The sequence below is a fragment of the Neofelis nebulosa genome, chromosome 1, assembly GCF_028018385.1.
Source record: "Neofelis nebulosa isolate mNeoNeb1 chromosome 1, mNeoNeb1.pri, whole genome shotgun sequence".
NCBI lineage: Eukaryota > Metazoa > Chordata > Mammalia > Carnivora > Felidae > Neofelis > Neofelis nebulosa.
The window spans coordinates 61,804,369-61,831,878 of record NC_080782.1 but is presented as its reverse complement, the minus strand read 5'-3'; the positions used below and the strand labels follow the sequence as shown (position 1 = coordinate 61,831,878).

Genomic DNA, 27,510 nt, shown 5'->3' with positions numbered 1-27,510 from the left:
CCATTAATAGAGGCCAGTTGGTGATGATTTTTATCTTGCATAAGTGTTTCTAGTGCCGAAGAGTGCCAGCTGATTTTTAACACAAATATAATGTACTGCTTTAAAATCAGGACTTAAAAACATATTATAATAAAGAAACAGATTGGAAACAACAAAACATGCATTAGGTAACCAGCAACTGCACTGAAATAGATATAGCACTCACATATTCCATTATGTAAATGAATTCAAAGATATTTCATGACTGATCAGCTAGAAGGGACATAATGATTTATAATTCAAATAACTGAGCACTGAAATCAAATTGAACTAATATATATTTCTAAATATGGAAACCTGAAATAATTGTTAAAAAATATAAATCAATGTACCCAAGTTGAAATCATTTGCATCCCTTGGTTTAAATGTTATAGCTTTTAAGTTTTATCTAATAAGTTTTCTGAAAATATGATTTTTTATTAACTTCGAGAAGTGTTCAAAAGCAATAAACATCTTATGAAACAAAAGGTTATAATTTTAGAACTAAAGAATATATAAGAGATATAAGGTCATAGGAAAAGCATCTTACTTAAATATTGGATAGAAATAAATTAGGCATTATGCACATTATACCAAAAAGAATACAAATCAAATTAATTTTATATTAGATTTCAATTCCAACCTAAAAAACAGGGTAAATCTAAACAATAGATACGTGCTGTAAAATAACACAGGCTTCTTTTCAGATAACGTGCTCTCAAAGTAATTCATTGTGAAAAGGCCAGAGTTTGCAAGACTAGGAAGTACTTATAAACCACTTCATATGTTAGAAATAAAGAGTATTTCAGCATTATTATTAAAAAAAAAAATACAGGTTGAGTTTTTTTTTTTTTTAATAAGAAAAAATACATATCTTAAAAAGCCAAAATGACCACTGGAATTGGGTTGTACATCACTTTCCAGTAAAAAGGAAAAACAGCCTGGACAGGTGTAATTTATCATTTTTCTGATTTAATATCAAAGAAATATATTAAAATAATAAAAAGAATCCTGAAATCCTCAAAATTTGTAGTGATAAATAGCCCTCCCTGTCTTTATTGCATTATACCTACTAACAGAAATATTGCATGGTGGATTTTGCCAGACAAGGACGATTATTTTCCAATAAAAAGTTGCATATTAAATTCCAGCACAAAAGTGGGTGTCTAATACTTTGGAAATCTTTTATGGTTTCCCAAGGAACACAATTTTAAACTTAACTAATACAAACATATTCCTGCAGTGAGCCTACATTAAAGATTTCTATCCAATGCCACTGATTTTCAGAATGCTGTCCTCATATTTAAACTTCAGCTAATCTCGGTGGTTAACTAAACCAACACTTATTTTTCACAAGTCCTGTATGTTTGATAGCTAACATATAAAAGACAATCTACACGCTTCTCTCTCATTGGTAGAAACAGGACAATAGTATCAACTATAATCTAATGAGAAAGGATGATTCTAGTTAGATTTAAGAAATCTGCTAAAGATAGAAACCCAAACATTTAATGCATAATGGGAAATCTTATTTTGGAGTAAATAAGAGGTTGATTTGTTGGCGGCAATAATCCAAGAAGTGGTAAAAACACTTATATAATTTTCTTCCTATTCCTCCTTTGTGCCTCTTAACTAATCAAAATAATATTCTTTTCAATTGAAGAATACTGAAGCTATAGTATTTACTCTCAGGAATTCAATTTTTATAAGGTAATATTTTTAGAACATTTCGACCTTCTTAAAATTAGTTACATGCTTTCTTTTAAAATTAGAACTCCCTGAAAATTATGAAAAATCACAGACTAAGACACATGAGGTTGTATACTTTCTTATGTATCCACTTATTAACCTGGATGGGTATAAACATAACTTTAGCTAGTTAGGAATCTATATATCCATATAAATTCAATTGTGACTGAATAAATACTTGGCAGTAGGTAGCTAATATAAAACTTTCAAAAACACACATTTAAATATAAGGCTAAATGAAAGGTTTTTTCTTAAAAAAAAAAAAAAAAAAACAACAAACCTGCAACATTATAAGCAAGGAAAACACCTGGCCAATAGAATGTACCTGTTGGGGTGTTTCTATACATTACTAGATATACAGTACAAAGGATATCCAACAGAAAGATCATTTAGGAACTGAAGAGTCCTTGAAATCACAGGCTCACATCTTCCCCAGTATTTAAGATTTGTAACGCTAAATATGAAAACAAAGTTTTTAATTGTAAGTAAGGTATTTGGTTGTACAGGGAGAACATGAAAATACACATATATGTACGTTAAGTTACATGACCTAAACCCGAAATATCTCACAAAGTTGAAAAACAGGTTTAAATACCACTAGAACATTTTCTATTCTACTTTTTTTAATGGCATAATCAAAATTATATCCTATCAATCAATATACAATGAACACTGCTCCCCAAATGGTACATAATTCCACACAGTTAGTTTTGTACATTGAAAAAACTGTCTAAGTGTTTCACAGAAGAAGTATCAAGTTTGTATGTAAAACAAGCATATTAGCGAATGACAGCAGGAGTTACAAAGGAAGTCAAATAGGGGCTCACAGTTACTGCCAAGAAATGAACCATCAAACTTGTGGCTCCAAAGCTCACTTCTTATGATCATGATTGTTTGTGTATCTTTGTTCTCTGCAAGCAACACAGTGCTGTCTATCTGTTACACAGATGTAGTGGGTTGCCAACTGGAGGCATACAAGTTGAGACTAAAATGTACAAAATTCTGTCTATGACTAGAAACTCGTTAATTCTGCTAACAAATTATAAGGATGATTTAAGGGAATTTTCCATGAGTAGGTTTTTGATAGCCATTAAGTTCCTGCTGGAATCAATGAATGCCCTGTCTTAAGGCAATCAAACCCCTCCCAATGATTCCAGTTTGCAATAATCTCTTCAGATGCTCTTTGAAATTGGGTATTTTCTTTCTAATTAAAAGCAAAAGTGCTGCCCAATTGTCTTGAAGAGTCAAAGTCTATAAACATCTTAAAACCACGTTTTGATGGGGCATACTGGAGTGGTATGGATTCCTTGACAAATAAGAAGAATGTCTTTAGGGTGGTGAATTTTAAATATGTGAAATTAAGTTTCAATTAAGAACAATGCTACCATTCTAAGAATTAACGCATAATTTTCAAGTCTTTTATTAAAGATTAATACTTATTAAGAGATTTAAACACAGTAAAAGTATCCATTACATTCAAAGCAACCACAACAAAAGAAAAATCCAAGAACTCACATTTTCGTCATGAATGTTTCTAGAACATGGTTGTCATCTGTTATTCCTAAAACTTCTGACATACGGGCATATACCTGGATGAAAACATTTCATTGTTAAAAGCTTTATCATTAACATAGATTTTCAAAAGACTATTCAAACTGAACAAATGGAAGATTTAAAGCATTGCTGCATCCACAGTGAAGTAGGGTGTCGGTAGGGAGAGCAAATGAAGGATTTAGAGAAAAAATTATACTTTAAAAATTTACTCTCTTTTTCTTCCAGGAAGTACCTCTCTCATTTTGAAATACATACCCACCCACACACACCCACACTCACAGACTCATTTTATTCCCAGCACACCACATAATTTTCTTTCTCAAACTGGTAAACCAACCCTTTCTCAAAGATGGGCGTTATGTATACAAAGGGCTGAAAAGTGGAGTGTCTCAATAAATAAAACATTTAAAAAATTTCCATCTATGCCAGGTATCAGCAAACCATCAAACAATTCAGGATTATGTCAGGCAGTTATAAAAATAAGGATTTCAAAAATAAGAGGAAGTTAAAGAATTTATAAACATTCTCCTCAAAAATCTTTCAATTAAGCTCCCCCCAATATAGAGATAGGTCTTACTTTCCATGCTGAAACGGAAATCCCAGGCTCAGAGATTCTCTGTTGAATACATCAGGGCCTGGGGAATCCATTAAGCTCCCAATTAGGGAGTGTTGGTGGCAGAGTTTGGGGTGCAACATTTCAGTCCCAACCTAAGCCACATTGAGCTTATAAACATATCCTACTTCAAGTGGGAAAATGCCACCAGCAGCCAATGGAATATTCCCTAATAGCCTGGCAAAGCTGAGAGGTGGGTTGACACCTCCATACTCCCTGATGCTCTGGTGTGATTCCAGGTTATCCCTGCCAGACACCAGCTGTATGGGATTTCTCTTCTGTGATTTGATCCCCTGTGATTGTGTTCTCTCACTTTCTCCCGCTCCGCCTATTTCTTATGGTATGGCATGGCAACTTAGCTTTCACTCCCTATGCCTTTTGCTTTTCACATGTGAACACCAGCTTCATACACTACCACAGGTCATGAAGGTGAATTACAGGATTATACAAGGGAGGAAGGCTGTTCACTGCAGAGATCTCGTATCTGGATTTTAAACACCATTCAAAGCAGAAGCTTGTGTTCTGGGCTTTCATCCTAAGTCCTATAACCAGAAGCTGCTCAGGCCAGTGGGAGAGAGAGGAAAAGGTAGGGGGCAAGTGGAGAGGGCAAGAGAAGGAAAGAAGGGTAGAGGGGAAAAGGTGGGGGAGAGAAAAAGGAAAACTGAGATTCACATTCCTGTTGCCCCTTCTGCTAATTTCTGAGCCCTACAGAAAAGCATTTCAATTACTGTATCTATGATTTTGCTCATGAGAGGAGGCCTTCATCTCTTATAGGATTGAAGCTATCACTGTGTTTGTAAGATGTTTAGGGGGAAGAGGGAGCTAGGGAGAAAAACTCCCAGGGAAGTTAGTCACCACCAGTCCTCAAAGATCAGAAATGTTTACGCACAGAGAAGGCTCAAAGGAAGAATGGTATGTAGAAAGGGAAGTTTCCCTTATCCCAGCATGATCCTAACCCTCTTTTATGGATGGAAGTAAACTGGGTCCCTTAGAAAACCTGTATTGACATGGTTAATGGCACACAAGGCCCTTCACAACTTGGCCCCAACATACCTCATCTTCTACCATTTCCCTCCATCTGAAGCCACAATGAAATACTGATGGATCACTGAGGCTTCTCGCGCAATTTCAGATTTCTAGGAGTTCGTGTACTGCTCATTCTGCCTGAATTAGCTTTCTTTTTCCTCTCCCCTTGATTCCCATTCAAAAGTCATCTCCTCTGCATTCTTCTCTGCTGTCCCAGGGAGATCACTCTCCTTTATGCTCCCACAGTGTCTGGTCCATTCCTCTCTCATGGTGTTTTTCACACCTGTAATTGTTCGGGTGTCCATTTCCCCCACTACATTGTATTGTATTTTTGTAAAATCAAGGTTTTACATTTTCAAGACTTTATAAGTGCTATATTTTTTATGGCATAGCTCAAAATTAATCTAATTTTGATTTTATCCATGCAACATTGAATAATAAAAACATAATAACTAAAATGTGATTTTAAACCTTTAAGACTGTTTAAAAATCTTTTTTTTTTTTCTTCCAATTGGTCCTTCTTACAGGGAAGTTTTCTGTGGTGTCCCTGGCATTCAAGGAAGGGGGAAGCTGGGCAGGCAGGTCTGTTGTGTTCTGCTGTCAAAACAGCTTCTCCAAGTATCAGATTTGACCCAATAAGATACTAGAAAAAACAGTCAACATTGACACATGGCAGTGCTTTAATCCACAATTATCCTTGTAACTTGCACCATTCCTTTTATCATCCATTAGCTTTGATTCCCATTATCCCATCTAGAACTGTGTCAACGCTTCTGTCCCTAGGGATTTCTCTCCACTCCTAGGATCTGACAGTCAAGCTTGAGTACTAAACAGGATCATTACCTCTTAAATCCACTTATCTGATCTACTGAATAGTAAATTGAAAAGCTCATTAAGAGCAACAATCTGATTTGTTTTCACGTGTGACAGGGTCATTTAAAATCAATGTATGATTACTGAATTTCTTTTAAAAGACTGTCTCACATTTTCCAAGGCACCTTACCATTCAGAGAGCATGCAGATAATATGAAAATGTCTTTAAACATTTGAATTCAATTATACCACAGACATATACAATTTGGGAGTGGGAAACAGTCTGTCCAGTGAGGAAACCTCTTTGAGAATGTTCATCACAAAGCACAAATCAATGAAGGCTTTCTACAGAAAACATTCTAACACAATATTTAGGGATTTTCAACATTTTCTAAAACTTCTATCACTTAGCCAAAAAAATTTTCATTCACAGCAAGAAGAACCTACGTCACAATACTCATTTTAAGGAAGGATACTGAAGCTGGCATAGGAGTGCAGGAAGAGAAAAAGTCCTCCCTTGAAGTTCACAGATTCCCAATTTTTTAAAATTTCAGGATCAATTAAGGTAATTAGATCATAATGAAAAATAAGCAGAAATCTAAGAAACAAGAGATGAAGCCCATGTGTGTTGTCCATCCTTCTCTGAGGGTTACAATGAAGTTGAAAATGGCTATGCTTTTGGTTATGCTGGTTTCACATACCCAGACATGCACACATTATAACCTTGTTTTTGCCTGGCCACCTGTGTCTTCCTTCTGCTCCTTCTTTTTTAATATGCCTATATTTCTCTATTAGACGATAAGCTCCCTGAGGACAGAAATGATGTTCTTTTATCTCCCATGCTTAATGTTTGACAAAGGTTTGTTAAATGAATAAAAAGAGCATAATGATAAAGTGCACATATTGGCGGACTCCATTTCATTCACAATTTTTTTTTTTTTAACAAAAGCAAAACAACCCATAAGAGGCATGGCTTTGCACAGAACTTTTTCTCTTTAAAAATAATATACCCCAAATTCCACTCACCAGAAGTAACCCTGGTTAAATATCGTTATTTAAAAAGGCGTGGTGTTAATGCTTAAATAATGTTTCTGGAAGAAGCTCTCCCTGCAGTGAGAAGAGCTCTCCTCCTGTGATACTGTGAGCAACCACCATTGCCAGCCTGTTAGTGGCACTTCTCAGATGACACAATAGAATATGATCTTGGTGTAGTATTAATTTTCCGTGTGCATATGTGTTTCCTCCACTATTTCAAGCACGTGCTGCCTGAGGGCAGGGAAGATACCCTCCAGAAGTAATTAGGATACTGCCTTGGCAAACTTAGCAATGTAGAAAAAATATGGGCTTTGGTCCCAAACATATCTGGATTTGAATTCTGGATTTGCCACTAACTAGATGTAACTTAAAGTCTCTGGATCTTGATTTTCTATCTGTAAAACGGGAATAATAATAATAATAATAATAATAATAATAATAAAACCTACTTTATGGCTTTTGGGAAGATTAAAGATGATCCCTAATACAGAGCTTGGTATTTAGTAGTTACTCATCAAATGCTGCTTTTCTTTCTACCCCTTCTTACGGACCTTTTCTCATAGTAGGTGCTAAAAACTGTCAGCTAATATCTGTTCAAGAAAAGGCTCGTTACATAAAAAACAACAGGAAAGTAAGAAGGTGTTTATCTTGAAGATTTTCACACTGCACAGATAAAGTTAAAGCAAACAAAACCTTAAATTTATATCAACGTTGAAATCTTTATATTCAATTAACACAGTCTCATCATGGTCAGAAATGGCATTCATTAAAGGCATAAAGCTTCAAAATTTCATGCTACAAAACGGATTTTTTTCCCTACTTCTACATAGTTGTTATCTTACAAGCCAGAAAAATTACCTATTTTAACCACTCATCCATCTCTCTAGCTCTTGAAATACAGGAGGTTGTTAGAAATGTAAGGAATTATCACTATTATGGATTTGAGAAGACATGCTCCTAAAAAACTGTTTTGATATGTTTGTTTTCTCATCTCTGTTTATTTTACTATGAAGGTTCTTTTCAACTTCAGAAAAGAGCATTTAGGCATGTACACAACGCTTCGACAATCCATACATTCTCTAACTCCTCAACTAACCAAATGACAAATACTGCCTGTGCACATGCAGCTGGCTTAAGTGATCTTATATCTGGCTTTTTAAAAGGGAAGCCAGACAAGATAAGAAAACCAAACAAGGAATAAGCATACAAATAACAGTAAGATTTTGAGTTGTAAATTTAATTTAATAAAGAATAAAAGCATGGGCTGTGATAATTTTTTAAATTGCTTTCTTTTTGCAATCCTAATTCTTAGTCTTGGGTATGTGCAGTGTTGTCTCTTAACATTCTGGTTATAACTTTGAAGAAACTAATTATGTCAATCCTTAAATTTGAAGTAGATTACAGAACTGGGAAACCCAGAATATTAGTTCCTAAAGGTTGTATGGATATATAATGACAGTCACAGAAATTCAATAACAGCCCTCTATGAAATGTACTCAAAAGCACCACATGAAACAAATTAAAAAGAACAATGAATCTCTCATTCTGTGCAAATAAGAAAATAAGAGAAAACACTGGTTCTATAGGTTTTCATAACAGTTGTTATAATGAATTAAGATTTTGGATAATGAATCTTCAGAAAATTACAGTAAGTTAATACCCCTAGGCCTTCCATAAATGTTTAAGATGTTATAACTTCTCAAAGAGCTTTTGTAAGCAGGCTCAATGCAGAAAATTAGCAGTGCTGTGGAAATCAACAATAAAGTATTCTGCCATCAGATAATATACTTTCCTGAACCAATTTATTCCCCCCAAATTCATTTACTAATACAAAATTGATACCATGAAATTTTTAAAAACCCTGATAATTGTTGTAAATTCTAAAGTATTGTTTCAATGTGCTGAAATGATTCATCAAGATTTTCAACCAGTTGTAATTTAGTAAGACAAAATCTGTCACCAGAAAGGATCCAATATAGTGAAAACATTAACACCCCTTAGGAAAAGAGTTCTGGAACTTAATGTGGACTCACTTATTGTGCATGAGAAACCGATTTTCGTATTTTTGTCTTAGTCTTCAAGTGTCCCTGACATCAATGCAGTACTTTCTACAAAACAGACCCGTTGGAGTGCAAGGTGGGAGAGGGAGGAGAAGGCGAGGTGTAAGAGGGAATAGAGGATTTAATGACTTGGATCTAAACCGTTTGGAACTAAAGATACTGAGGTCTTTCATGAATGCTTAAGGCAGAAAAAAAAAAAACAACCATGATCATCACAATTAACATGACACATGAAGAGATTTAATGGTACAAATATCATTGCTTCGTGTTAAACATACAAACTTAGTGCTACTGAATAGATCCACGCTAATCTTGGTGGACTAATTTTTCCCTCATATCATTTAAAATTGCACCACAAAATAAGGACCAAAATTAGGTGAAAAAAATCTTTTGCCAGAATTTAATTTTAAAATCATAACTTATGTTGGAAACCAAGCGGTAAAAGGTTAGAATTCTGCTTGCCTCATTCAGTGGAATACAGAATGGCAACTGATAAAAGCTGGCTATGGAAGTACAAAATAAATATGAAATGTTAAGTGTTTATTTCAATTAGAATATCTGAACCCACCATCTGTGGTGGCCATCTTGCTAAGGGGACACGTACCTAACAAATCTCTTAAGAGGCATTCCCAATCTGCTTGAATAAGCTATTGTATAAGAAAACTTGGAGCGACCACTTTGGCCTCACATTTCCTTCGCTCCACATCCTGTGGCACAAAGCATGAACTCAGCAGGCTGGGGTGCTGGGCTGCCTGCTGCCTTGTGATAATCCCCTCTCCCAGTAGGGGCCTCCACTGATGCATGGCTAAGAACATGCTTCCTCTTTTGCTTGCACCCCAGTGGGGTATCCATTCCTAACTTGGGCCCAAATCCAGACTGCTAAGGAAGGGCTCCAGATGCTGCCAGAGATATTTTTGGATTGGTTTCTAAACAATCATTTATTTGAAAGAGGAGTACAGGTACAGTGTGAAAACCAGCAATACTGGTTAATTTTGGAGAGATTCTCTCCCTCCCCCTCCCCGACCAGATCTAAGGTCTAACTACCACCTGTTCAACAGAAGCTGGCTGTTTGCCTCACTTTCCTTCAGGGAGCCACTGACTAAGGATCTCCACCAGCATGAACCTAATGTCTCCCGACAGGCCTTCACTAGCCAAGAGGGACCCGGGTCGAGTGCACCAGTTATTGGTCACAGGATACACAGCCCATAGAAAGACTCCTGCGGTGCAACCAGCTGAAAGCCAACTAGAGAAGATGGGGAGTGTACATTTGTCCTGACACAGCTTTGCTCCTGCTGGTTGCCAACTCACTCCATGTCTGCGGCCAAGCTTCTGTTAGACTAGTCTTCTGTGGCTAAAACCATGGTAAAGCACGGGGGTAAATATATTATCTTCCCAAGCTCATACAATAAGAAGCTAACCATGGCTAGGGCACAAGGCTACTAGAAGGCAGCTTGATTGATTCTGGTGGAAGGTTTTGAGACCATGTATTTCAGGCATTTTGTTTATAATTCTGTGCAATAGCAAATTTGTACCATGATTAGACCTTGGAGCAAAGAAGTTGATGCTGGATGTAGTCTGTGCAAGGGTGATGGTGGAAGTGGGGAACTGGGAAATAAAAGATTTTTTTTTTTTACCATAATCCCCTATATCTCTCAAAGATGTCCACCAGAAACATATTCTGGCATAAGGGATACATGTACTATAGATACCGTTCAGTAACAGATGCTATTCAAGGGAGCCCTAAGAAAACTTTCTCCTTCCAGGTATGAATGATTGGTTAGAATTGGCCACTTCAGAAATGTTGTAATCAAGAAACCTAGGCTGCTTCCACACTGTGCAATCACACTAAACTGAGTCTTTGCAGTTGATCCTGCTTACTGGCTGACTACTGAACATTTGGTTATAGACCATGCATACTACAGGGTTACATAGTGCATAAACAGGGAGCCAAGAAGGCACCTCTACACTTATCACTGTGAGCATGTACCTGTTTTAGGAATAAGAGCCTGAGGCTGTGGTGAGACAAGCATAAAGACTGGTGATCCACCACAACAACCAGCAACTCAACTCACCTTCACTAATTTCCAAGCCTTCTCTGGAACTCGGGACACATCACTCCTCAGGCGTACAACCTAAAAAGCACAGAGTTTAGGGACCTGGCACCTGACGTTAGGGATTAGGGAAGAGCAGGAGGCCCTCCCAACTTCAGATAGAGAGAGAAAATGTGGTTCAGGATCTTTGTGGCTGTCACTTAAAATATTCCTGGGACTTTGATTTTATCCTGGAAGCCTTGAGCAAAGACAATGGTGAAGTGCTGTTCAGAGTCTGGATGTGGTTGTATGGATTACACCATGGGTTTGCTTCCATGGAATAATTCAAAAAACCAATTATTAAAGGATAGCCCTAGAAAAGAACAAATTATAAATAATACTTGACAGAACTATTTTTAAGAATCTCTTAATAGTGTTGTTTCTCATGAGGCACTCTCATTATGCAAGTGTGGCAACTGGGGCTAATGATCTAAGTAGGCCAAGTCACCTTTTCATGGGTAAAAGTATATTTTTAATTAATGGAACTCATTTCTATGGCCATTCAAAGGGTACGTAAATCATACAGTCTTCTACCACTTAATCTAGTTCTTGCACACACTCTCCCCCAAATCCTCTAAAAACACAACTTATTATAGTTATAGTAGGTATTAAGTAAGACTTTACCAGGTCCTCATCTCCACTTCTAACATCTTTATTTTCATTCACACGTGTTACCTATTCATATTTCATTTCTGCCTCCACACTGCCTCTCTGAAACCTGTCCCACTTTCTGCATCCAAAACAACTTCTGTACCTTCCTCCTAAGAGATACTCAACTCTCTGGGAAGAGTGACCTGACATAAAGAGTGGAGGAATAATGGCCCATGGAATGAAAAAGGGGGTGTCATATGTATATTTGTATTGCTCTGTCAAATCAGCTATTTTCACTTTTCATTATATTCTCAAATTTTACTCAAAAACGTTCCTACAATCTTTTTTGCCTTTCAATTTCTGTCCCTCATACTAGCCTCGTTAGTGAAAACTTGAACCTACCCCAAATGCAAGCAATCAGAGTTCACCTTCTGGTGGCCTGTTAATGCCTTCAAACTCTAATTTCTGGTTTCTCTGGGCAGGCAATGCCCGGGGCAATAGGATAAGTCCTGCTCCCATTTTAGTTTTCCTATTGAACACTTCTCCATGTTGACCATCAGCTAAAACATATGCAACACCTCAACCGGTGGACCAAGACAATTGGCAGTTGCCCAGGAAGTATATCTTTTTCTCAGTAAGACGACAGAAAATGGGCAAGTTAACTGTGTACGTATTTTCAGTGACGTCACCTTGGAGGAAACAGAATATTTGTGCAGTGTAATACACACAGGGTTCTGGGTGAGGTTCTGCTACTTGCTAGCCTAGCACAGTACCTAGGAGATAACAGGTATTCAATAAATATTTTCATTTAATGAATTAACCCAATAATCCTAGTTAAATTATTTAGCCTCTCAGAGTCTCAGCTTCTTCAGCTGTAAAGTGGAAAAAATAATAACACAACGAATAATATCATGAATTAAGAGGCAGTCTAGTGAAATGATTAGGACCTAGTCTGAAGCCCAAGGTTAGCCATTGGGCTGGCCATTTACTAGGTGATTTTGATCAAATTCCTTACCCTCCAAATTTCCATTTTCTCAAATATAAAATGAGGATGATAGTAGGTCTAATTTATGAAAATTTTTAGAGGATTTGAGTAGTTAATTCATGCAAAGTACTTTGAACAGTCCTGGCACAGAATAAAATTTCCATGAGTGTTAACTGTTATTATTATTGTCATATCATGCTATATGATATATATATAGCACTGCCAGCACAATGTCAGAAACACTTGGAAAGTTTTTAGCATATAGTAAGCACCAAATAAACACTAGCTATTAGCCCTTAGAACAGGTGGTCAGTAGGGGTCCCTGGGTGGCTCATAAGTGTCCAGCTTTGGCTCGAGTCATGATCTTCCTGCTCTGCTTGTGGGTTTGAGCCCCGCTTTGGGCTCTGGGCTGACAGCTCAGAGCCTGGAGCCTGCTTCGGATTCTGTGTCTCCCTCTCACTGCCAGTCCCCTGCTCAAGCTTTGTCTCTCTCTCTCTCTCTCTCTCTCTCTCTCTCTCTCTCCCTCTCTCTCTCTCTCAAATAAACATTGAAAAATTTTTTTAAAAAGAACAGGTGGTCAGTAAATGCTCACTATTATTAAATAATATATAGACAAATATTAGTCTGACATTAAGACTATGAGGCATGCAACAAGAGGACAGTCCCTTTTCTTTGTGCTTTATCTGGATTAGATGCTGCAAAGTAGATACACGTTCCAAGTTGGTATGTGTGTAGCCTTAGTAACGGTTACAGAGTGATCAGAGGGGAGAGAGCCCTAATGGAAGGCAGCTTAACTCCTACACTTCTATCTTCTATCTTCTGGGAGGAGGAACAGGAAAAGCAGAGGGAAAGGAGACAGGAGGAAAACAGAATGCTCTGTGGCAACAGAGTTCACCTCAGTTCTGGATTTCAAATCCCTCATCTTCCTTTTCTGAGTCATCCCAATTTCTTGTTTCCTATTTCTGGGCTAAATTCTCAACTCACTGGATAAGTAGAGATGATTTACACCCCTGGGGCCAATAAATTATCAGAGTTTTCCCAATTCAGATCAGTGAGTCCATCCAATTCTCCAAGTTTTGCTTGATAAATTGATGCACAGAGAGAAAAGGTTCCAGAACACCATCGTTAGAGTTTTAAATTATCAAGAGTCTTTGTGTGGCAGGCTCAGTAAGAACTGAAAGGGGCTGCTTTCATATATGAATATAATATTGGTCTCTGACACTAGACTATGGGGTGAATTGCTTCTTATATAATAAGATGGATTATATCAAGTAACTAGGATCTAGAACTTGCTTAGTTCTCTTGTGACTGATGGCTATCCAGTACCAAAGGTCTAATCTGTGGTTGCAGAGATGAGTTTTTTCCCTTGGGAAACAAAACAGCAAAGATGGGGATGGAATTTGTGATGTTTGTTTTGTCAATCATCATTACACTTAAAACTGATCATGCCTGGATGCCTGCCTCTAGACACATACATAGGCAATGTGATACAGTGGAAAGCAAACTTGGGTTTAGAGTAGGATGATTTGGTCAAAGCCAGGGTATCTCACTGAACAAGTTTTTAAACTTCCTGAAGTCTCTTTCATATTCTGTAAAATGAAGATAATTATACCTACTAAATAGGACATTGCTGAGAAGACTAGATGAGAAAATGTAATGAATAACTCCACAAAGTGGTTAAGCACAGAAGTAGAAACCCAACACAGGTTAGAGAAAGGTTGAAGATAAAACACATTCTCAAATAGTATTTCCTAGGCATTTCTCATTCTACATTACCTAAAAATACAGAATTTGTAACCTATAGCATGGACAATGTTTTAATACCCAGTGCCTAGAACTTCAGCAATTTTAAGAATGGTAGGGTTGGAAAGTATTAAGGCAGCTACACCTGCTGGGGAGTGTGGTATTACAGCCCATGTCTCACACATGCAAATGGTCACAAAAAAAAGTACAGTTGAGAACTCAGACCATCAAGCAAGAAAAGATTTCTAATGACTCAGGAAAGCGGGCCAAAAGGGAGTGTGGAAAGAAGTGGTCGGGAACACTTAGAGACAGGAAAGGACGGTAAGTGGTTGAAAGCTGAAAAGAAAGGGTTAAAATAAAAGTTGAGAATTGCAATTCTCGGCAAATGTAAAGACACTAGTGTACTAAGGTGTTCTGCACATTTCAGCATTGTCTATCGTTTTTCAATTTTCCTCATCAAATGGTGTGGGAGAGATTGTCCACAGAAATGCATTTCCAATTTTGTAACGGAAGTTGATCAGAAAATGTAATTCACACTGAAGAAAGTTGTTTCAAAGCCAACTTTGCTTAAACACATCTATTCAGTAAAGCAAAGGATAGTGGTGCTGGGGAGCCATGCAGGCCTAGGGGAAAACAAAATCTCAATAAGTATGCCAAATGTGTTTTATATTTCAAGATTCCTTCAACAGAGACATTATGGGGAGATAAAAATTAGGAAAACACTGAACTTAACTAATTCAAAATGTTGAGAAAATATTTTGCATTTATGTTTTATAACCAAGTGCTTTTCCCACATTTGTCCCAAGGCAGCAGATGAAGCACTATATTCACCATTGCTAATACTAGCAATTGGAACATGCTCTTTGGCAAGGCAGAAATAAGATAATTGTTCAACATAGGCTGGCTTTTCAGAAATACTGGAAGCATTGCCTGTAATTATAGACATCTGTCACTGCTAGCCACTCAGTACTAACCCTGACATCAATATACAACCATAGCACTAAACTGCCTGCAGGCATAGCAATGGAGACCAGATACGCTAGGCAGGCAATCATCTGCTTCATCCACACTATCTGTCAAAGGTTCCCAACCACAAATAGCTCTTACATTTTGTATCCTTAGGATAATATGTTGATTTATTTTAGATTCTCTAATATTTACAGTCTGGGCCATCTACTAAAATAAAGAAACAAAACTTATGGCTAATGGAGGCAGTTACTGTTCACAGTCATCATAAAAGGTCATAGCTCAACCCTCAAATGTTAAAAATTGATGGCAGCTTTAACCATGTGCTATCATACAGATGTTTCCTTTTGTAGAGGCAATTATTTTCAATAGCAATTCAAAATGGTAAATACAATCTTTCATCAGCAAGTATGTTGCCACCCCAGTCTAATGGAAACGCTCATATTTTAAAGCTTTTTTTGAAAAAGTAAAGATAGGTTCAACGTTGGGTATTGAAGAACACAGATTGCCAGTCTGGGTTTAGCTGTACATATAGTACCGTATCTGCCAACAGTTTTTACATATACAAATGATGTGATATCTGAAAAGCAGGAAATGATACTGCAGGATAAAACACTTGGTTAATGAATGAGTCAACTGACATACAATCTTGCTAGGTGTTAAGCTTACTGAAATATACATGTGCATGTACATTCATATTTTTAAAAGCCCAAAGACACACTGTAGTTTTACATGCTACTCTCTTTTTTTCTATTAAGCAGCCAGAGAAGCAAGCTGAAAATTTTAGACATGTAGACTAATTAGGAATAAGCACTCACAATTATCATAATGTGTTCCTAAAAACACAGATATTTCTTGGTCTGATCACAACAGCCTATGCTGAAGAAAAACTATTAATTACTGACAGACAGTTAGCTTACAAGTGAGCTGCATCTTAAAAACCTCTTTTAAAATACAATTGCTAAATGCCTTACAGTGCTGTAATGTGAGACAGGTTCAAATCTTATTACTTCACTGAAATTAAAACCTAAGTTTTAATACTGTTCAAGTCGAACAATGATTCCACACTTTATTGCTTTTGAAATCCCTTGATGATCATAGGAAAAAATGCCCCCGAGAAAAAAAGACTGTTTTCGATAAACAGAAAATACAGTTTGCACTCTTAGCCTCTTTGTCATCACAAAAAAAGGATTTAATGCCAATTCTTTAAAAAAAGACTTTTTTTCCACAAAATGTGCACCTTGTGTGCCATTTGTAAAATCAGTTCACTTTCTTTTATTTATTACTGCAGCGCGGCAAGGCAATAAAGAAGCTACCGATAGCTAATAAATTACATGCCTTTTAAAACAATTCTCTTGCTACAGAAACATGTAACTACAAAGGTTTACATTTACATGGTACACCACATGAAATGTCTATATTTGTGTCCTATTAACCATTTTGGCAAATTGCGGACTTTTACCAAATAGCTGGTAGAGAAAAAGGCAAAGTGATTCACATATGCCGACACGATATAAAATAAAAAGCCTTTCTAGTAAACTACTCTTACACTACCTGCACTTCCTAAAAATCTTCCAAAATTTACTGAAACACATGTTTTGATAAATCATTTTATGCATCAAAAAAGTATTCAAAGGTGTTCTAATCAGGGTTAATTTAAACTTTACTCAGTGAACAGTGAGACCTAAAGTACTTTCTTCCCCTTAATTTATTTTCCTAGTATCATGCAGTCTTTTAAAAATCATAGCTCCTAGCAGTTACTTAGAATAAATTATAAAAAGCAAGATCATTGTTAGAATAAATTATAAAAAGCAAGATCATAGGATGTAAGGCAAAAATGCCCCAAATCTATTCCTTGACATATTTTGTAATTTTAAGACACAAAACTTGGTTATTTATTTATTTAATAAATGTTCATATCAAAGATGTCTTGCTTAGTTATAACCTTTCTTTTAAAACAGTATTATCTTCACATATCCACAAGCACTAACTAAAAGCCTTACTTTATCAAAGTAAGCTGTTTATTTTGTCTTTCTGTCTTATCTATGAACAAATGAATCCTGAAATATCTGTACTCCAATTCTAGGATTAAATTGTTAAATTAATCAGGGTATTTGCTTAATGCTCTCATCCTCCACTCTCATGATGAACATGTATTTATGAGGTAGTGTACTGTCTTTTATTATTAATTTCCTCCATTTCCTGTAATAGCTATCATAGCTGTGGCTTTTTTTGGTTTCATACCTACAAATTTCAACTTTGTTCAATTATGCATGATGAACAATGCTTCAATTTCCAAAGCACAAACAACTTTGTTCCTTTTCATATTTACTTTGAGATAAAGTCTACTGTACAAATGAATAAAAATTCTGTATTCTGTAGCACTCCATTCAGATCTACTTCCCCCACCTTGCTTTGGAAATTAGCTTGATTATGATGATAAACAATCAGGAATATGTGGGAGGTATACCGTTTTTGAAGAGTTCAATGAAATAATTTTTTTTCACCTTCACAGATTTTTTTTTAAAGGGGAATTATTACCATCGTGATGATATTCTGCAAACCATGTATCTATACATGCAGAGAATCCTAGTATATTTCCCAATTTATCTTTCGCTCCTTTTTCATAGTAAATACTCCTGTTTTGAAATCATGACCTTTCTCCATACTGTAGCTGATTTAAAATGGTAAAATTCTCAATTGGCAACCAAGAAAAATAGGTGACAAAACAACTACTTTCTCTATGGCCCTCATCTGCTTCCCTTATCTCATTAACAGAATTTATTTTAAATATTTAATTACTTGGATTATCTTCTTTTTGGCCAAGAGAAGGCTCATTCATTGTATTGTCTCTCTTGGATCATTAAGAACGTGCATTCAAAGGACAGGTATCATGAACCCCATTTTTTTACATGGGGAAAATCAAATAGTGTCAGGAGACAGCTCAAGATTACACAGTAAAATGACCTCTTATTCACAGGTCTCACTATTTGACAACACTGCTTCCTAGCTATTGGGAAAAATATGTATTCACGGATATTTATTCTGGTAAATCCAAATTCAACTTTCTATCGAGTGCTATTTCAACGTATGTAAGATAATCCTGACTTACCTCTGGCACCGATATGACAGAGTAGAACTAGTGGGTAGTTCTTGGTGCCGATGGAGAGGGGAAGGGAATTCATTTGTTTTACTATCACCTTCTTAGAAGCATGCAGCATTTACTTTGACATCAACCTCCTTGATTTGGCAAACAATCTGAAGTGTATTGATATTTACATTTCTTGGTCTTGTTTTGCAATCTTGAGTGGGAAAGTGGGAAACATGAAGCTGGACTTTTCTGGCATCTCTTTGCACCAATATGTAACCAGTTGTATTTTACTTACCTGTTTATGTCATATACAGAACTGAATGATGCTAAAAGAAGCCCTGAGTATTGCCCAGAAATCCTTCCAGGACTTGTCCAAGATGACATTAGGTGACTTCCTTTATGTTCCCACTGTTCTTGGGCATATCAGTCATGGGCCTCATCATACTGAACAATGATTGCCTGTCAGCTTTGTCTGTGTCCTCCGCCAGCCTGTGAGGGCAGGGCTATCTGCCCCTAGTCATATTGTGTTCTGATGTTTAGCACGTAGTAGGCAATTACACATACAGTTGACCCTCCAACAACAAGGGTTTGAACTGCACAGGTCCACTTACAAGCGGATTTTTTACAGTATGGTACTATAAATATATTTTCTCTAATTACGATTTTCTTAAGAATATTTTCTTTTCTCTAGATTTACTTACAATACATATAAAATTCAAAATATGTGTGAATCTACTGTTTATGTTACCGGTAAGGCTTCTGGTCAAAAGTAGGTTATTAGCAGTAAAATTATGGGGGACTTGAAAGTTAAACTTGAGTTTTTGACAGTGTAAAGGGGTTGGCACCCTTAATACCCCTGTTGTTCAAGGGTTAACTGTATTTGTAATTCCAGTGTGTTTTTTTCCAACACCAAGCAGTGCTCCAATTCTCAGTGGGAACTGATTGGATGTCTCCAAAATTTAACTCCATTCTGACACTATGTACCTTCAAATAGTATCAGATCTCACAGGTTAAGGACTCAGTCCCACAAAACTGCCCCTAACTCAGACACCAACTGAAAGTCCAGATTGTCATCTGTGCTTCTGACTGGGTAGCTACAGATTGAAGGTTCTAATGACCCCTTCTTCGGGTTTGATTAATTTGCTAGAGTAGCCCATAGAACTCAGAGAAACATTTTACTTGCTTATTGGTTTATTATAAAAGGATGTACCTCAGGAACATCCAGATGGAAGAGATGCTTGGGGCAAGGTACGTGGGAAGGGGTGCGGAGTTTCCATGTTCTCTGAGCCACTATCCTCAAATCTCTATGTTCACCAACTCAGAAGCTTTCTGAACCACATCCCTTTGGCTTTTTACGGAGGCTTCCTTACCTAGGCATGGCTGATTAAGTCACCGGCCCTTGGTGACTGAACTCAAACTCCACCCTTTCTCCTTTTCCCAGAGTCCTGGGAGTGAGACTGAAAGTACCAACGCTCTAATCACATGGTTGAGTCCCCCTGGCAAGCAGCCCCCATCCTTAGATGCTTTTCTAAAGTCACCTCTTTAACATAAACTCACATGTTGGTAAAAGGGGTTTGTTAAGAATATCGAGACACCTTTACTGGCTCTTATCACTTAGGAAATTCCAACGGTTTGAGGAGCTCTGTGCCTGAAAAGGGGACAAAGACCAAACATATATTTCTTATTATAAATCACAATATCACAGTAATTATAAATATTTGATTAATGAATGAAAGAATACAAGAGTGGCACTGATTCAGCCCCAAATAACATTGTTACAGCTACTAGAAAAATCCTTTTCTGATTTACAATCCTTAAAAACTGAACATTGTCTGGTTTTAGTCCACTATCTCCTAAATAAAACACTGCTCTCATTAACAACATTTACTTCAGAAAAAATAACTAGGATCAGAATAAAATTTCTCTGCTTTTGTTGCAATGAAATTTGACGATCTCACCTTATCTAATCCACAGTCAATCAATCAATAAGAAAACAGTTGATGATCTAGCACTGTCTTAATTGTATTGACAAATATAAGATATATAGAGGACATTGACTCTGTCTTCAAGATTTTAAACATAAAGCACAAAACAAAGAAGCAAGATTGGGAATTACAGTTCATCATTTAATAGATTTAGAGTTAATCAGACCTAAAGGTCAAATCTTGTACATGTAACTTCCTACCACTGTATTCTTAGCCAAGTTATTTCATGGTAGAACTAGGGTTAAGAACCCTAGTTCATCATAAGATTAGTTTGAGGTTTATAAGGTGTATTGCATGTAAAAGCTTATCATCACAGCGCCTGGCAGATAACAAACAATAAATGACTGTTAACATTGTCATTATCATTATTTAAGTTTTAATGAATAAGACCCAGGTATTAAGAACTGCAAGAATGATACTTGAATAGAACATTGAAGAACGGGGTGGGGGGAGGCAAGAACACTGAAGAATGGTGATGGGGTGGGGGCGGGGGAGGGGTGGGGAAGAAGGAAAAAGAGAACAAAACAATTTAAGATAAAGATGGTGAGAGTCAGCCTGATAGAGTGGAGCTATTGGAGCTAAAATTGGCTAGTAGATGGGGCTAGATGATGGAGGACCTTAGAAGCCAAGGAGTGATGGCTTGATGTGGGCAAAGAGTCTTTTGAGTGGGAGGAGGCCTCTGATGAAGGTGGTGTTTAAGATTTGTCCAACTACAGTAAGTATGATGGACCACAGCCAGACAGGTCAAGGCTTTACCCTTCTTGGGTACCCTTCTTGGACCCTTTGTTGTCTCTAATACCATGCGTTCCCTCTCTTTGATATTCCAGCTTTTATTTATACACTACTCTTTAGTTTTTCATTTTCCTAATTCTTTATTTTCAGTTAGAAATTTCTGTTCTCCACGTCCTTCAACTGACTGTTCTCCCTCCATCCTCATACACCCAGTTTCTCGGGGGAGGCTTATCTGTTTATATAAGATTTTAATTAAATATGTACCAAAATATGGGGCGCCTGGGTGGCTCAGTCGATTAAGCGTCCGACTCTTGGTTTCAGCTCAGGTCATGAGCTCGCAGTTCATGAGTTCGAGCCCCATGTCGAGCCCCACATAGAGCTCTGTGCTGACAGCTCAGAGCCTGGAACTTGCTTCAGATTCTGTGTCTCTCTCCTTCTCTGCCCTTCCCCTGTTCACGCTCTCTCTCTCTCCCTATCTCTCAAAAATAAACATTAAAAAATTTTTTTTTTAAATATGTTCCAAAATAACTCTAAATCCATAGCTCTAAAAGTACTGAATGTGGAAAAGAAATCCCTCTCTGCCTCTACTGTATTACTGAAGAAAAGCAGAAGGGTTGGGAATTGAAAAGAAATGCCAACATGGCCAAATTATGACAATTTGGCTCCATTTCTTTGAATAAGAGGAAGGTCTAAGGTAGGTCTCAAAAGAGATTACTCCTGCCTATGTTAATTATATAATAATACAACATATCAGCTCAAAGGCTCATTTGGGTCCAGTAACAGTAAGTTTCTGATTATAATTCCAATGACCTACCCTCCAACTATGACCATTAACCCAAAAGGTTGGAGATGTAGTCCAGATATTTCTATTTTTCCTTAGTAACTAGTTCATAATCTTTCACTCATGGATATTCAATGTATTTTCAGTTTGTGGCACTTAAAAGTAAGTTCTATAAATTTTATCATCAATCATAGAGAGTAAAACTTCCTCTTATTTTTTCTAAGGCGACTCCTGAATTTAAATACTTAAGAAATTTTCAAGTCCTACCAAGACCCTGATTTAAAAAAAAAAAACCCACAACTTGACCTTCCCTCTTAAGTGTTAAGGAAGAGACCTAAGACTTTCATACTATTGAATTTATAGTGTATAAGTGAGCTGTGCTATAAAAAAAAAAAAAAAAAAGTGAAAATAGATTCTATCTATTAACATTGTGCTTTTAAATCATTCGAGCCACTGAATCTTTGGAGTCTGTTTTGTATAGACCACATTTTTGGGTAGTGACAAAGGTCCAAAAACATGTAACAACATAACCATTTAATTCTGACTACAATCTTGAAAGGCTACTAGAGGTCTTAATGTTGACAGACAAAAGTTTGAGGAAAAAACAAACCAGCTACTGTAAATTATTAGAAACAGGCCACAATTGTTCTTCTTTTCAAGTGAAAGCATTCTTAAAAACCTTGGAAAAAGGAGAAGCAGAGGACCAAATGCCAACAGTATTTCTCAATGACTAGAGAAGAAAATAAAATGCCTATATATGACCAAAGCCTAGAGAGAGGAACCTCACAAACCAAATGAAGTGTGCTTACCTGCAACTAAATAAAATGTGCCATCCCTGACTCCTTATCCGGAAACCTTCTATCACTAGCGAATCATCTCCTTACTGCAACATTTTGGAAAAGCAGTGGAGAAGAGCCAGAGAAACTGGAGTTCAGATCCCTAGTCTCAAGTGTGACCTGAACAATTTTCTCCACTTCTCTAAGAATCAATTTCTTCATCCATGAAATGAAGATAATACCTACCTTGTAAGGTTGTAGAGAGGATAAGCAATAATTTGGACACAATGCCTAGCACAGTACTTGGTGCACAAACGGTATTTTATAATTACTATTTTTATTGAGAACATCAGTTGCATATCTAGAAAATAACTAAGCTTACAAAGAATTAGGAATTTTCATTAAATTGTGCAATGCTTTTCTTTCTTTTTTTTTTCAATAAGAAGGGATAAGTAAACCATCATTTACATTCAATTACTATGCATCTGTTGTTAATGTATACACCATGGCCAGGTATCTATTTAAATTTAAATTTTGATGTCTGAGAGTGAGTGAAAGGAAGAAAGACATTTTCACTATGTAACATATAACACACGGCACCCAAATTAAAAAGTAACCATTCTCTGGAGCATTAAATGGCAATATGCTAAAAGCACAAGGTTTTTAAACAGCGGTAAGGATTCCTGGCTTACTGTGAAAAATTCCCAATCATTTTTAAAGGTTTTTTAAAAACTCCAAAATGGCTGACAGTAGGTAAAGAGGATATAAAAGCAGATGGTTCGGACAGCCTGAATACAAAAAAGCAGGTCTTAGCAAAACAGAAGCATTTGCCAGTTTGCCAACGCTGCTGGTTCCTGCTTCCACATCCCGCTTGTGTCCCCCCCACATCTGCTCACTGGTGCTCATGTGACACATTCAACTGACGCAGAGGATGAAGAGGAACAACTTGCAAATCAAGAGCCTACTGAGATCTGTTATTTAAAAATGGAACTCCCTTTTCTTTGCAGGTTTCTCTCACAATTTTAATCTTAGGTGGAAGAATGATCTTTCTTCAAAATTAAGGCAGAGTCTTTACATTTAAGATAATTATTTTAACAATAACACAATAAAGGAATATTAATGCCTCGTTTATGGAACACATTAATAGAGATAGATGCAAACTAACTCAAATCTTAAACCATGTTTGCAGATTATACCTTCTACATCCCAAATATAATAAAAGAAGAAATTGCCATAAATAAGCATCTAGAAATAGAAAGCAGTCACAGCAGTCACAGTTAACCAAACTACACATTACTTCGCATAAAATATCACACTCTCTTTGTCTTTGAACAAACTAAGCTAGGAACTTCGAAGGAGACTATGATATAACTTAGAAGAAGGCTGAAAACACAGTAAATTAAGAGAATAAAATTAACAGTTCTATAGTGAGGCGACATGGATAGGAACAGTCTTCCCTCTCAGATTCCCTTATTGGTGTAAAAAGGGATTTTGGAAAATCCCATAATGGGACACTCGTGAAAAATAAGCGTAACTCAGACAATAAATAGGAATAGTGGAAAAGGTCCAGAATATCACCAAAAGGGGTCAGGGAGGCTGAGAGTGGATGTTGGTAGATACCAAACTAGGAAAGAAAGCTCGTAGAGGAAGTTGAAATGATTTTATGAAATTGGTAAAGGTAGCATAACAAGTGAGAAGACTCATACATGCTAACTGCAGAATCCACGGTTAAGTTTACTTTGCTAACAGCCTGCTAGTTGGCCCCTCTCTGGCTTTCACCTCACCACCTGTGGGGTACTGGAGTTCCAGGAACAGGGATGATGAAACGATAATGAAGATAATATAAACAGCTATCATTTACTGAGTGTTTATTATGTGCAGGGTACTATGCTAGGTACTTTACATGCCTTATCTCATCTAATCAATATAACTCTATGAAGCAGGTGGGCCTGAATATCACAGTTTTACCATTAAAGAAACTGAGGTTCAGAGAAATTATATGATGTGTCTATTGAGTCGCATGGTTGGTAGTGACAGAACTAGGATTTGAACCCAATTAAGAATAATTCCAAAGACCACACTCTTAACCAACTGCCTTTTATATATGATCATGAAATGCTCTAAGAAAACATAATAGTTACAACAATACCAAACAGGATTAAGCTATAAAACTTTTTATAAAGCACATATAATAGCCTCAGACATGGGTTCATAATCAGTTATACTATGAAAAAATCACATTCATTAAATGGGCTTTTCCATATGACAATGAAGTTCCATCAATTACATTAAGTAGTTTATTATCTGGTATTTAATTTTTTTACTTTGTTCAGAAAAGATAAGTGAATCATAATTTTGCTTGTTCTTCCATTTTCCTTAGACATTAACATGCAGTAATTGCCAATATTTACTGCTGTATATGCCCATCGCGGTGCTGAAGTAGGGTTTCTCAGTCTTAGCACTACTGACATTTTGAGTTGGATACTTTTTTGTTGGTGGGGGGCGGGGGGGGGCAGTTTAGCCCAGGATGTTTAGCAGCATCCCGGGCTTCTATCCACTAGATGCCAGTAGCACCCCTCCCCCAAATTGTGACAACCAAAAATGTCTTTAAATATTGTCAAATGTTCTCTGGGAGGTAAAAATCACCCCTGGAGAGAACCACTGTGTTAAGCACTTTATGCATATTTCCTCATTTACTGCTCACATTTACCATGAGGTAGGTGCTGTTACTATTCTAGTTTTACAATGAAGAAATTGAGATGAAGCAATTAGGTGTATTCTCTGAGGCAGGAGAATAAATACGTGGTCAAGTTTGGGTTTAAGTTGAAGCAATTTGACTTCAGAACCTATTCTCTTCCTGAGTATACTATACTACTTCTCTAATAAAATAAATTAGGTTTCCCAGCCCTAAAGGATTGTGAAAGATATTTTTTTTTTTCCCGGTTTAACTTACTACTATTACCTGGAGGAAAGTTTTAAAAAGGAATATAAAACAAGGTTCACACAGCTCCAATTTCCTTGACTTGTTCCTCTTATCTTAAGGTGGCATGATATAGAAATTCTTAACTTTTCAGGGGTCATGAACTTCTTTAAAGATACTGACCATCTCTCAGAAAAACGTACATGTACAATATTTTGCATAATTGTACTTGCCCTACATGATTGTTGTGAGGCTTAAATTATTATAGGTGTCGAGTACTTCACCTAGCACTGGCACCTAGAAGCTATACAATAAATGGCAATCCTCTTTTTGATAATTCTATTTTCTTGCTCTGCTCTTTCTACAAAAGAAAGCCTCATCCACTTTCCAATATGCTCCAGATTTCTACTGCTCATCATCTATGTTTCTCTTCATCTCTTCCATGCATGTCATACAAATTTGGTCTTTAGCCTTGTTATGACTATGTGCTCATTTCACCACAATGCCCAGGATGAAAGGAGATCTCCTTGGATGTACCTCCTTACCAATATTAGAGGTAAAATCGCATGAGATTGTTGCAAGGAACAGAGAAAATTTGTGCAAAATGTTTGGCATTGTACATTTTAGGTGATTAATAAGTGTTCATTCTTCCTTCTGGGGTCTATTAGACACAATATGGGATTTCTTCCGAAACGCTGTCCTTTAAGTACCTAAAATCAAACCTTAATAACTAAAGTAATGCTTTTCCCTGCCTTTTTTTGGGAGAGGGGGGAGGTCAGTTTTTAAAGGAGAAGTAAAGCATTACACAACCTCATGGAAACACTATTTTTAGGGAATAAAAGTATAGAGGCCACCATGTGACTTTCAAGAGAATCAACATGACATGTACTTTGGGCCGGTTCCCATTTGCAGCTTCATTACTGTCATGGGTAATTTTTGGTGAGATTTCCTGAAGCTATGTAATTGGTTTTTGCTTGTTATTTTACCCATTCTTTCTCTGTAACTCTGATAAAAAAAGGCATCTCTTTATTTTTGATAGTATCAAAACATTTAGGGGGCGCCTGGGTGTCTCAGTTGGTTGAGTGACTGACTTCGGCTCAAGTCACGATCTCACAGTTTGTGAGTTTGAGCCCCAAGTCGGGCTCTGTGCTGACAGCTCAGATCCTGGGTCCCCCTTTGGAGTCTAAGTCTCCTTCTTGCTCTCTCCCCCTCCCCCCACTCATGCTCTGTCTCTCTCTGTCTCTGTCAAAATAAATAAACATTAAAAAATAATAATAAAAAATAAAAACAGCATTTAGAAATTCCCAAAAAGTTGCTGAGAAGTTTAAAGGGCCAGGGAACAAAGGAATCTGAGACAGAAATAGGGCTAGTCAACTCTGGGAGCTTTTAGGATATGAATTGTCCCTAGGAATTCACACCAAAGAAAAGTTTCTGCTCCACTTCTGTGTTTTATTACAGAAAGACAAAGGACTCTGGCTTAGCACTGGGTGAAACACAGATTTTTATTTTATTTTATTTTATTTTTTTTTAATTTTTTTTTTTCAACGTTTTTTATTTATTTTTGGGACAGAGAGAGACAGAGCATGAACGGGGGAGGGGCAGAGAGAGAGGGAGACACAGAATCGGAAACAGGCTCCAGGCTCCGAGCCATCAGCCCAGAGCCTGACGCGGGGCTCGAACTCACGGACCGCGAGATCGTGACCTGGCTGAAGTCGGACGCTTAACCGACTGCGCCACCCAGGCGCCCCAAAGATTTTTATTTTAAAACATAGGTGGTCAAAGAGATAAATACAGGCTTGGAGACAGAGGATGGTAAGACGAAAGCTTACCTAAAATGTTGGCCGACTCCAGAGTATAATGCCAAGAAAAATGGCCCGCAAAGACAAACTGTTTGGGGCTTCTAATGATAAAAGAAAGCCTTATGTTTCTTAAGAGCCATTGCTAAGGTTACTAACTAAAATCATTCAAGCTAAAAAATCTGG

General features: G+C 36.9%; 1 protein-coding gene across 4 annotated transcripts in view; it reads right to left on the bottom strand.

Moving 5' to 3' along the window:
• Nucleotides 1–27,510, bottom strand: part of RANBP17 (RAN binding protein 17) — a 333,236-nt gene that overhangs the window by 94,404 nt on the left and 211,322 nt on the right. For 3 of the 4 annotated variants that reach the window (XM_058723330.1, XM_058723324.1, XM_058723321.1), the window contains 3 exons: nucleotides 10,941–11,000; nucleotides 3,283–3,356; nucleotides 2,141–2,221 (listed from right to left, as the gene is read on the bottom strand). In XM_058723330.1, the coding sequence (XP_058579313.1) occupies nucleotides 2,141–2,221; nucleotides 3,283–3,356; nucleotides 10,941–11,000 (215 nt within the window). The remainder of the gene's footprint in view (nucleotides 1–2,140; nucleotides 2,222–3,282; nucleotides 3,357–10,940; nucleotides 11,001–27,510) is intronic. The other variant, XM_058723322.1, reaches the window with a different exon arrangement.